The sequence below is a fragment of the Amblyomma maculatum genome, chromosome 6 (assembly GCF_055883805.1).
Source record: "Amblyomma maculatum isolate TAMU_Amacu chromosome 6, ASM5588380v1, whole genome shotgun sequence".
NCBI classification, from domain to species: domain Eukaryota; kingdom Metazoa; phylum Arthropoda; class Arachnida; order Ixodida; family Ixodidae; genus Amblyomma; species Amblyomma maculatum.
The window spans coordinates 140,428,972-140,442,252 of record NC_139349.1 but is presented as its reverse complement, the minus strand read 5'-3'; the positions used below and the strand labels follow the sequence as shown (position 1 = coordinate 140,442,252).

The 13,281-nt window shown below is 41.3% G+C and overlaps 1 protein-coding gene across 4 annotated transcripts in view; it reads right to left on the bottom strand.

Annotated features, from left to right (window-relative positions):
- Window positions 1–13,281, bottom strand: part of LOC146186889 (glycine receptor subunit alpha-2-like) — a 149,611-nt gene that overhangs the window by 5,118 nt on the left and 131,212 nt on the right. For 3 of the 4 annotated variants that reach the window (XM_084607483.1, XM_084607484.1, XM_084607486.1), the window contains exons 6-7: window positions 10,606–10,967; window positions 1,900–1,944 (exon numbers count right to left, since the gene is read on the bottom strand). In XM_084607483.1, coding sequence (XP_084463609.1) covers window positions 1,900–1,944; window positions 10,606–10,967 — 407 coding nt within the window. The remainder of the gene's footprint in view (window positions 1–1,899; window positions 1,945–10,605; window positions 10,968–13,281) is intronic. The other variant, XM_084607485.1, reaches the window with a different exon arrangement.

The following is a 13,281-nucleotide window of genomic DNA, read 5'->3' as shown; positions in this document are numbered from 1 at the left end:
AGTTGCCGTTTCTAAATATGTACAAAACTGACATGAACACAAACAGAAATTGCTATTTATTGGTCACAAATATCTTTGCTTTAATGGATTTGTTTAGTTGAACAAGAATAATGAAATTATGAGAGATTATCGCAATATATTTTAATATTCTCATATGAGTTCCACTCCGATTTTAGGTGTTGTTACAATCACCCGTCAGAAAAACATGTGATACCTTTTTCAGTCTTGTCCACTGCAAAGAAGCACACAAAACTCTTAGATTAAAACATGCACCATGCAAATTATGCTTGAGTGCAATAAACAGAATAAGCCCACATTGTTAGTAGACATACAAGAAAAAGGCCTCCGAGAGGTTGAAAAGAATTGTGCTGCATGAAACACAATTCAAAAAGGTGTGCAAGAACAAGCAAGAAATATATAGTAGATGTTAGAAGTAACATACAGAGTCATCGAATTCGTAGCCAGTCGCCTTTTCGGAAGTGAAGAAGAAAAAAGAAGCACGAAAACATTCTTAGGCAACAAGAGAAATTTTCAACCGCTTCGCTTCCTAGGGACAAACTGGTCTTTTATTTTTCTGATCTCGTAATTCCTAATGTCTTAATCAGTTACGTGGGAAATGAAACCAGCTAAAAAGATCGCACAAACTTCCCCACACATTTATTACGTATTTAGCATAGCAGTTACGCTGAATAATGCTCCATAGATTTAATGCAGTAAATATAAAGGAGCAAATATATAGCGCGAGCAACCAAATCAATCGAACATGGGTTCGTGATAAGCTCCCCCGAGCTTCTTTTGTGCCAAATTACGTCCAAGCTGGCGCCTTAACGGAAAGTTTTATGCGAGGCACGCTCGTTTCAGCTTGGCCCCCCAACGGAACGCTTCGTCTCGGAAATGGGGTGCTCGCCTAAACTTCGTCTGCGGCTCTAGCACTTCAGTGTGCGTTGCACGCATTAACGAGCGGCCAACTTTGAGTTCCACCAAATTAAATGATAACGACGTATTTTTTTTAAACTCCCATCTGCTATGAACTCGTGATGAACGAGCATACTGATTTGCGAAAGATATCAAACAAAACTACTAATTATTTATTCCGCCGCCGCGCTGGTTTAATTGCACACATTCACGGCTCAACCTTTCTGTGGCTAGGCTAGCCAGATAAGATGTAGGCTAACCAGCTACGAATTAGCCTTGAGTTGAACGCAATTCAAAGATATTGCAATCTGTCAAGGTCACATGCGTGTGCACACTCTGGAAGCCTGGGTTCTATTAAACGCAGACACAAAATAGAAAATGCCCCACCGCGGTGGCCCAGTGGTTAAGACGCCCGTCTACTCCGCCCAAGGATGCGGTATCGAATCCTGGCCGGGGCGGCCGCTTTTAGATGAAAGCGAAGAGGAAGGCGCCAGTGCGCTGTGCGATGAGAACGTTTGTTAAAGAACTCCAGTTGGTCGAAATTCCCCGAGCCCTTCGCTACGGCGTCTCTTATAGCCCGAGTCGCTGTCTAGATGTTAAACCTCCTAAACCAAACTAAAAAAGAAAACGATTGATGTGATTATACGCTTGCGTGTATTTCTTCGAATAGAATATTCTTTTTTTTTTTCTCACGGCTCAAGCGGCTATCATCGGGTGCTTTGAGTACAAAGGGTAGGACATCCAAAGAATCGTATCAGTTGCAGAGGAAAAAAAGTGTAGAGAGGAGGTTAGCCGCCAACAAAACGTCAGAGAACAGATGATCTAAGAGTTTTGGAGAGGAGAGAAAAGATGAAGCAGCACGAACACAAGAAAAAGAAGAATTAGAGACTGAAGACAGCACCGTCGTCCTACTCGTCGAAACATGAAGCAAACAGAAGAGTAAAGAGCAAAGGAGGAGAACAGAGAATTTTAGCCGTGGCTAACCTCTTCTTCTTGTGTTTCGACGTCCCAGGTTTTGTTCTTGCGAGGCTGAAGAAGCAACAGGGATAAGGCATTTCAGAAACGTTGGACCATACTCCGTAGTGCACTGGCTCTGGCGATATACTTAGGGTATGTGGAGGTTAAACTGGGGTATGTGGCTCCGTTAAGCGGACAACATACCCTGATATATAAGAGAGAACTTTGGGTAAAATCAGGGTAAACAAAACAGAGCTTACGGCCGTGCTGTGGATCTGAAAGTGATTAGAAGACAAGAAGCACTTGATAAATTTAAGGGTTGTTGTAAGCGTCCAATATTAGGAATAAACTTAATCTACACAAAGGACAGTCAACAGTCACGCGATGGCACATAAAAAGGTGAACATGAGCTGCTTAAAGCAGAGTTCCATCCGCTTGCTGGATGGGAAATCCCCTGATACATATTTCCTTGTGGAGTACAAGCTATACAAATTACTTGACGAATCACCTGATTTGAGAGCACGCAACTTGGTGGGGATCAATAAATCAAAATTATTGCTGCAGATAAACTTTCTGCCTCTCTGTGGGTAAACGTATTTATAAACTCTAGGTGCGCGCAGATTTCTTTGAAACGGAAGCTATTTATGAACGCAATGTTTTTCTCACGGCGCAAACAATTGCTATCCGCAGATTCGCAGATTCTTCCTTGGAAGGGTCGCAGGTTCTTACTGTGAACGTTTTTGCTATCACCAGAGACCCTCTCCGTTGGTGTTTCTATGGCAATTTTAACTGCAAGAGGTAAAACTATTTCTTTCAAGATTTGCATTCCTTTTTTCAACATTTTTTTTTTTCACCTGAATGTTTACAGTATCGTCGCATATTGGCCAAGTTGATTGTCCATAGTGGATGGAAGTTTTTGCACACACACTGCGCCTGTGTGTCCCCTCTTTGTGCAATATGTTGCGAGTGGGAAAGTTTCAACAATTTGTGAATATTTGCACAACAGCATTTTACAATATTTAACAGTCGACGCACAATGGAGCCATATTGTTGTAGCGCTACATCTCTTTGTTTCGTTTTCACTTTTGCGAATGTGTTGTTAATATTTAAGATCGTTGTGTTTTTTACAGCATTGATGTACTTCTATATTGTGTGCCCACGCTGAAAAGGTCCTGTAAAAAATCTCAGTATCAATAAATAAGAAAAAATAAATAAATAAAATTTATAAATTAAAGTTAGTGTCCAAGAAGGCGTGACTTGTTTCCTCTGCTGAAAAATGCGAAAAATGTGTGTGGCTGAGAAAAATAACTTCAAAATTGTGTGCCCTTCCTTTCACTCTCGCGACGTCGACACTAGGAAGGACTCTGTTTCCAATGTTGTGAACTGAATGATGCCACAGCATCATCTAACGGATGAGCGAACAAATTGCTTGTTTTACGTTTTACTTTACGTGTTCAATTCTGCGAGATCTACCTGTCATATCAAAGCCGGAATTTTGATTTATGGCCTTTGTCAAACTTGCAAAAGCTCCCTTTTTAACGGGCGTAGTCCCTTTGGTTTTAAACCATCACAGTTCATTGATAGAGGCCAAATTCAGATTGTGTGCATTACCTTTTAAGCTAGGCGAGATAGCAAAGCGAAGGCATATATGAGCGAGTGAAAAGAAGACTTCTCAATTGTCCCGCATGTTCGTTCAAAGACTTATACTTACCTATAGGAGTAAAAAAACGCTTTCCCGACTAGTGGCCATTGATGTATATTTAAGAATAGTAAGGTCTGCTTAAAATATTTTGCTTCTCGGGGAATGCATGCCAATTTGTGCAAATGCTCAAGTGGTAGGAGCACCAAGTTAGGAAAACTTTACGAGATTCGAGGACAGCCAGTCGCTTTTCTCTCAGTCACCAGCTATTTAAACATAGGCGAGTTCATTGGATGAGAAGAGTGAAAGGTTATCTAGACTGAATGCGGACGAATAGCGCAAGCATGAGCAGAAGCAGCAGCTACTACAAGGAAAACTTGTTTTTTTTTTCTTTAGTATAGTTGGTTATCTTTCACAAAGGAGCATCGTATAGACAAACGTCCGAGGATCCTAAACTCTCTCTTGCACCTTGCTAGAGCAAGGTGCAAGAGAGAGTTTATAGTTGGCGGCGAACAGCTGTATTTTTCGCTTCCGCCTAAAATAGCAGTTTCGAAGACAGGACTTGATTCATACCCCCGCGCGCAAAAACATCTGGAACAATTCTCTCCTCTTTCTCCTTCCAGGTTTTTTGCATAGCCTAAAAGTCTTGTAAAAGTGGCAGCCAAATGTATAGCGCAAATTAATTCACGCCATTTTTTATGTCCCGTGGGAACACCTCTGCAGCATTCTTTTATGTTGCGAAACCCAGCCAGAATCCCCGAACATGTTTTCACATCTAGGAACATTTTCAAAGCCATATTCTCCATGACACTTCTGAGCACTAACCACCCTTGCTGTTCATGTTTCATTTTGTGAATACAATGTGCATGTCATTGTTGCGTCCACACTGCATGCTCTGTTATAGCGTACACATCAGCAAATGTTTTAAACTGATGAGTGTTACGCATGCACAGCTTTTGAGCAGCGCTGTTCACGAGCCAAAAGCCTCTGTTGCGATCGCTGTGCCCAGGATTCATCGGCCTGTTTTTCCAACTTCCTGCCGCGCCGTTACTCCTAACTTACCACTGCCTTCGCACCCGAGGGAGTACAAACTTGAGCTATGCTAAGCCGTGGTACAATTTCAGCTTTTCCCGAGGAGGCCGCCTCCTCCAGAGATTACCATAAATCACCTTCCACACCATTTCCCTCCTTCTAGCGACGAGGGTAGATGCATTTGATGATGTAGCTTGGTGGTCGTATAAACGCCGCAAGAGAGCTCCACGAAACGAATTTGACTGCTCTAGTGTGGCGCTACCAAGCCCATATCGGGACGGGCGAAGAACGATGAGCAAAGATGAAGATGCGGTTTCTCGGGACAAGCCATAGATGCGTCGCCGACGTGACTGATAACTCACTTCATGTCAGCATCGAACGACGTATTTGCGTTGAGTTAGGTTTATCATTATTCATCTTAGCAGTAATCAAAATGTGCTTATAAAACGCTTACTCCCTGTCGCACAGTACGATAGTTTCCCTTTCTGGTATGACGCTTTTACCGACAACTACGTGGTCAGCATCGAACGACGTATTTGCGTTGAGTTAAGTTTATTATTATTCATCTTAGCAGTAATCAAAATGTGCTTATAAAACGCTCACCCCCTGTCGCACAGTACGATAGTTTCCCTTTCTGGTATGACGCTTTTACCGACAACTACGCGGTCAAATTTGCAAGCGAAGTTATCTGTTCATGCTCTTTATTTTAGGAAATTGTGTTCTTCTGTGGGTGTTTGGAGAGCTTAAATTTATCGTCAAGCCACCGATATAAGCGTAATATGTAGGTTAGGATCTTAGAAGTACTTATAAAAATATTCTGCGCCAAAATAATATTAATTTCTAATACATTAAAACTTGACGCGAATGATGCCTCGAAGATGTTGTTACAAAGAAGTTTTGTATTTGTCGACGATATTTAAAAAACGTATTCATTGCTTTTATTTTACACACTTGTACCAATTTCCAACGATAGCATCAAACACAGTACAGATATAAGCAATGAGGAAAGGCAAGTTAATGCTAAAAAAAATTACGACTGAGTGTAAGTATTAAAACAAAAAACTACGCTTTCTAGGATATTGAAACTTTTTTATTGAGTGCGTTGGCTCAATGAAAACAGCAAACGAATTCTAGGCGCGGCACATTTTTATTCCAGGATCACAATTCTATTTCTGCATCTAACTACATAGGTGTCTTACCCCAGTGCTAATTCCAGCGCTGTGCTTCAGGCCTCTTGTATAAAAAATCCGGAGGACACCTCAACTTCATATTTCAGAGCATGACATGACCGCGTTAATATTTTTCGTCTGCGGTGACTCCCATTGCGGAGCCTTCTTCGTGTACATGCGCATTACTTATTTACTTAATCTCTTAATCACTAATCCTTTAACTTGTGCATGTTTGCTCTGACACTTATCATTACCGTACATTCGTAAGCTACCGCTATATGCGAAAAGCCATCCGACATAGACATAAAGCTTCACTTAACCAAGTCGTAGGAACGGGACCTGCTTGAAGTAAGAGTAGCCTGTCTGACTCTGTATCCGAGGGCCCCGATGGGTTCGATTGCCACCTTAGACCAGCCACCCGAGATGGAAGCTCCTGCCACTAATCAGGGCCTGGTCGTGTCAGCTGTCAGCTGTCAGCTACCACCGGCCAGAACCATCATGGTCGTGGTTTACTACTAACTACGTTGAGAACGCCTGGTTTTCTGGAGAATGAGGCCTTAACGTTGGTGGTTTAGAAAGTTTAAAAAGTTTAAAAAGTGTGCAAGAAAAATGTAAAATTTTAAACAATCGCAAAAAGGTCGAAGACACATCATCTCTGCTTCTCTCGTGGCCCACTTTTTTCTTGCCATAGGTTTGAACGCACATTCGCTAAGGGATATTATGAGTACTATTTTTTAAATCTCCCCTTCCTTTAACTAACCTGCGTCGTACTGCTCCGTAGAACGTTTTGAAGTCTTTTAACAAATGTTGTAGTAGTTCAAAGGTTCAAGTCTAAATTTATGCCGCATAGACCGGTCTATTATAAAGCCGTTTTTCTTTACGAATCCCGTGGGTAATTGGGATGGGCTCTTTTAAAGTGCCGCTTAAGTGGCTTTGGAATTTGACGATCTTAAAGAGGTCGGAGGTGTTACATTTTCAGAGAAAGCATACGAACTCATCTTTTGGCTAGTACTTCAAATGGTGATAAAACCACAGATGATTACTTATTCAGCTTTCAGGCTCCCCCGCAGTGCACATCGCCAGAGGGGGATGCATGATGACGTAATTCATTGTGGCGGTACATGGCCAACTCACAAACGCCTACTCTGAAAGAAAAAAATAACAGCACTACCAGAAAAGCCTGCGAATATTTCTTTGACGGCGTCCTATAGGTACGTGGCCGAGTGCGAGTACAGACAGCGGAAAACTAAATTTCATCATCCTTGACGTCACCACAGAGCTCATCTAACTCCTCTCCCGCTGTAAAGAGAAGCCTGAATTTTATTCGGTAATTGCACCGCAATCTTAAATACCATCGCAAAAACACTTGGCATAGTTATCGTAAAGGCTACATAGGACTAAAACTTTTTGAATATCTTCAAATTATCAAACCATGATTCCGTTACCCTTGAAGAGAGCATATGACCTTTATTTGTCATGAAAGTGGAATATTTTTATGCTTTTTGAATGCCAGCTTAAGTATACTTGAGGAGATCTCCTGCGAACAGCGCTCGAAAAACCACAAACGAACTTTCCATTTTACCGCCACCCACTAATATTCACAAATGGAGCAGCCTTGCCAAACATGCAAATTGTGTATTTGCACAATCTGCACATTCAATGCTTTTGTCTAGGATTGTCACAGCTCAGCAAAGAAACCGTATTCGAAGAAAATATGATAGAATAAAATGCTGACAAAGGTATTATGGATGTTATATTGCAGCCGAAATCACAACGCTAGACAGCATCACATGCAACAAAGCACTGCAAAAAAGATCAAAATGGGAAAAACCTATTCTTGACTTCAGCAAATCAAATTCAGCAAATGAAAGTTTTGCACGTCTTTGTTTTATACACCAGACATTTTGTCTTAACTGCAATAAGTAGCCGCTCTAGATAGTCATCATTTTATAAAAAGCGATCACATTTGTGAAATTATTTATATTTTCATTGCATCTGCGAAGGCCATTTGTACTACGCGTTCTAGTGCTGATTAAAGTGCTGCTGTTGATGACATATCCATAGCTAAAATTATAGATTTTAGTGCTTTAATAAACATTTAGCGTTCATGGATAGCACACCTATGCGCTTTAGTGGGCATGGCTTCGGCTGCTGAGTTCCAAGTCACAGGTTCGAAACTTGGCCGCAGCAGTCGCTTTTCAATGGAGACGAGATGCAAAACTACCGTGCACTTTGCGAAGCCGCAGATGATCGAAGCTCTAATTTTTCACAATGCTTTAAAAAGTTGCGCACAAGATAACATAATACAGTACTACATCAATATTCCTAGCTCGGATAGTTTTCTAAGGATAATTAGGTCCACTGTAAGGGGCCTATACACAATGATTTCTCAACCATTGTTGATCCAATTTTTAATTTCGCTTGCAGAAATGAAACAACTGAAAATGGGGAAATAACAACTCTTGCGAATGGCTTCTAAGAAAATGTGAGTTCTCGGTGACGGAATTAGTGTACGATTGCACAAACCAATGACTACGCAACTGCAAGGTCTCAGAAAAAAATGAAAGTTTTTTAAAGTTCTGACGTGGGTCACGGATGAAAAAAATAAGTGCGCTCTATAAAAGTTACGATATAGCATAAAAAAGGAATAAAAACAAGTACACACTAAATACTGAACCGTATAAGAAATCCAATAATGCACACACGGTGGAAGAGCGATAAGCCATTTCAAAAGTTTACCATAAAATTACTACTCTTAGAGGGGAGAACCCAGACGGGGGCAGAAACTAGAGCATTGAATATAACTTTTTTTATGCAGATAGCTACTTTAGATGTTTTTAAGGTCATCTGTCTTTGTGTTTCTTTTACAAAATTTGTGCGCGTTCCTTGACAGAAAAATTGTGCATGCGTTGACCTGTTTTTGGCTTAAGGCGGCTTCACTACAGAAGCCGAAGTAGCTGAAAGCCAAAGTTTTAGCTTTGCCGAGATGTCTGCGTACACGGTTCATAGTGCAGTCATCCGTCAAGTCATAATTACGGGGTATTGTTTGTACGCTGTCGAACAAAGTTGAACGGGAAGCGTCTTTGATAAATTATCGTTGAAATAAATGAAAGATTGACTAGCGGACTGAGTCTCCCCCCTCAACCCTTGTTCGATTTCCTTTGACTTTGCTTACCGATCGTCCACACTTGATCCTACCCTGGATCCGGCATGCCTGCGATGTTACTAAAGCCTTGTGTTAGCCACCAGCTTAAAGGTTCGAAATTCAGTCCTTTTACATGTTCACCTGCTGGGAGCTTTGCATATTTTATGCCTCTTAAGTTGTGAATAATTATTAAAATATAATGTCAAGTGATGCTATCAACCAAAGATGTTAGTTAAAATATTTGGCGCCCAACCCAGAAAATGCATTCTCGCGCACTTTTTTGTTTTCTTGACGCTTCGTAACCATGAGTGTAAATACATTTATTTTAAACATGCATTTTGTAATCACCTCTTAATATGCAGCGTTCTATGCGTCGTTAGATTCCTCATCCGCCGCTGACAAAATGAAGATGACAAGTCACAGCACCATAGGCGCCTTGCGCTAGTAACATTTTTGTTGGACCGCCTGCCCTTTAGATATTTAGTCTTTAAGAAAAGCAGCCAAAACTCAACTGGTAGTGGATAAAATTGTAAGACAGTCCACCGTTGCTGCCGTCAACAGCTGCATTGATATGTACCGGTGCTGACAAAAGTAAACGGAGCATGCTATTTCCTTCAAAACTTTTTCGCGCTTTGCATAATTGAAGCTGGCAGTAATAGTACGTGCGAACCGGTAGTTGACGCCAGTGACCTTTCACTGAGAGATATTGTTTTTTTGTTTGTTGTTTTTTTATCTCCGGTGCAGAAGGCGCTATTTTAAGGTGAACAGAAAAGCCTGCTCCATTTAATTTTGTCCGCACTTGTTCGTATAGCTCTGTTAGCACAGAAGAACTTCAGGGAAGGGATTTCCCCACCATTGGCGAGTACTATGCTCAAAAGGGACGTGCTTGTGAGAAAGATCGCATTTTGAATGTCTTTTTGCAAATTATACATCTCTTAAGCAGCTTCAGTGCTTGCCGCAGAGCGCGCTTTGCCGCAAGCATGCAATTAGTGCGACAAAGCTTGCCTGCCAGAGTACTACATGAACGGGAGCGTCGGCTGCTGGAAGGCAACGGGACGAATGTACGGCGTTAATCTGGTGGTGTCTCATTAAGCTGACTGTTTAGGTGTAGCTTTCACATTTTCGAGTCACAATTATGTGGAAAAAAAAATGTGGTTCAATCTGCAGCAAATCATTTTTTCCACCCCTTCACCTCTTGCCCCCACATACACAACATATGCGACTAAATTTAGCAATGCGGTTTTCGCACCTGTATGTCGGAAAGAAACATTAACAGCAGCCTGCAACTTCCGCCCATATTCACCATCTATTGTACTTTAATCCACACCCTACCGGTTTACTATCGGAGCAGGAAAGCCGAGCTCTACGTAAAGAGGTGTGGTTGCCACACACATCCCGCCAAGTTTTCTGTTCCGCTGCTTCTTGTTGAGAGCACTGTACTTCATTATACTAGTCGCTAGTCGAATATCAATGAGCGAGTATAAGTAGTAAGTGGACGAGCAACGACATGGCGATGAGGAACGTTAAGTTTTCCGTTAGTTGCGTTCATACTTTTGTTGATGGTGAATCATGCCTAGTACACACTTCGCATTCAAAAACAAACAAAATAAACTTACGACAAATAAATATGACAAAAAAAACAGTATATACTGCGACCTCAAGGGAGCCAAATAATTGCAGTAGAATCTGAAAGACACTAGCCGCGTAGTTCGGACGTCAACGAAGTCAGCTGGCCATAGAATACTCACGTGGAAGATGTTGATCGATTTGCGAAACTCCTCCGGGCGGAGCTTGCTCCGCGAGAGGTAGTTGACGAGTGTGAACTCAAGAAGAGCGCCGAAGACCATGACGGAGCAGGCGCCTATCCAGACGTCGATGGCCTTGATGTAGGACACGGGCGGCAGCTGGGTGCGCACACCGGACGCGACAGTAGTCATGGTGAGCAACGTGGTGACTCCGAGGGTGACTCGCGCGGGAGTCGCATCCACGTTGAGCCAGAAGGAGACCCACGAGATCATGACGATGAGGAACGTAGGCAAGTACGTCTGGATCAAGTGGTAGCCGTTCTGGCGTTCTAGCGTGAACGTGGCATTCAGGAAGCTGAACACGCCTGCGCACAAGATTGACAGGTGATTTGCGATACACGCCACGAAGCTAAGTCGAAATTTAAGCTTATTGGCGCCCAGTTTCTGCAGGTTAGAATATGGTGGCGCGACATCTGAGCGGTTCTTTTCGCTTGTAGCGTTCAGAAGAAATATTTCTGACACTAGGGATGCATGGGTGCGTTAAATGCCTCTGAACCGAATGCGTTCTGATCATCTGAAAGTACTGCGCAGCTACACGAGGTGAATCAATAACGACATGCGGTTCTAATACATTTTCTGCCAACGAAACGACACGGACACATTGAAAGTTTTACTCCTTCGTGTCCACTGTCTGTGCAACAGCACATGCTAAAGAAAAGTTCCAGTAAAAGGCGCTTTCAGTATAGAACTCTCAAAATTTAGTTATGCGGCCCAATTAGATAAATTATCGGCTAAAAAAGTTTACGTGATACTGTTTTCAAAACAAAAAATGAAAAAGGACGCTTCTCAGTAATGTGACCGAGCCGCCTGAAATATACCAGTGTATGGAGACATTAACTTGCTCTATCGGCTGGTAACAAAATCAAGCGACTGAGTCGCCACTTGAGCTATATTTTGTTTTTGTGAACACAAGTCCCGTAAACGTTTGCGGCCGGTAGTACATAGCAACCCATATGATGGTTATGTTTGATCTCGTTGGCTGCGGTTGTTGCCTTTCTGTAGTATGAAAGTCATAATGCTTACTAGGGGCCATCCTGAAACTTAATTCGCAATCCGCGTTGCTTCTTTCATATCCATTGGCAGGTGCTACAAGCGAACAAAACAAACCAACAGAAACTATGAACTTGCCTTTAGCAACGCCACTGCAATAAATCCAGCTAATTTTGTGTTTGCCGACTGCTTTTATTTATCATCGTGAAGCGCCACGGAATAGACCGATCCCACCGGCCAGTTTCACAACGCCACCGCTCTCGCGGTGCATGCTGGCACATGTAGTCAACCAGACACTCCAGCCGCCCGGAGAGCCTACTCACCGTGTTTCCCAACTATTTTTAGCTCGTGTGTATGCCGCAGTGCATTAGGAAAATTCACCTGTCTCGTTCCTGGACGCTATAACAGCACATGGTACATATATTAGTCTAGTATGTATTTAGGCAAGAGCTTATAAAGCCCGTTCAGCCGATGGCGTTGTAGTCAGAGCTTTGGGAATAGTATACGGCTCTGGTTGTAGTAGTAGAAGTAGTAGACGAAGTTGTCTGCGCTGTATGTCGAAAATAAGGAGCGCTGCGTAAAAATCCGCATCATGGTAATTTGTCCTTCCAGTTTGATAATTGATTGGTGTTTGATAGGCGACGACGAGCTATTGAATCAATGTGATTCCATAGCTCCATAAATAAGGAAATAAGGAATAAATGCGATTCCATAGCTCCATTCCATAAATAAGGAAATAGGAAAAATTGGAAAATAGGTGGTTCAAGTCTCAAAACGCTTAGAATGAAAAGCCAATTTGATGATGCTAACTTAGAAACTGTAGTGCATATTGCCACTTATTAGTTGAAATAACAGAAAAATGAAAACTTGTGTCCAATTATCTAAATTAAATGCCAGTGCTAGATGGTGATGTTTATGAAAATTTAGAATGTTTAATTAAATTGAAAAAAAATCAAACATTAGAAAAATGAAGCCTGAAAGATGTCAAAATTGTCACAATGAAAAGCCAATGCTTGATCATGTGACATAAGAACATTTAGTGCGTGAATGATGAAAGAATTTTTAATAAATAAAAAAGTGAGAAATTGAAAAAATAACCGGGGTTTTAGGTGCTAAAATTTTGAGACCAAAAAGCCAATGCTTGATGATTGCAAGGAAGGAAATTTAGTGTGTAATTGATCAAATAAGTAATTTCAATACTTTAAAATTACGAATTAGAAAAAGGGAGTTGAAAGGTGTTAAAATGCTTGGAATAAAAAGCCAATGCGTATTGATACTAATTAGGAAAATTTAAAGTCTAATTGGTTAAGAACTGAATTGAAAAAGTAAAAATCCGAAAAAGGGTGTCCAAAGGTGTCAACATGGCGGGGTATGAAAACTCAAAACTAAATGGCGCTAAATAAAAAATTTTAGAGAGTGTAATTGATAAAATAATTATTTGAAATAATTGAAAATCTTGTATTATTACAAAATGCGGCTCAATGTATCAAAATCAGTTCGGCATATGCACTTTTCTATTTCATACAGTCATTGCAACTTTTAGTTGGTCACTTATAAACTATTTTTTCCATTACCATCCTCAAGCATTTATCTTTCATTATGTGTATTTGACCACTCTTCATAATTTTT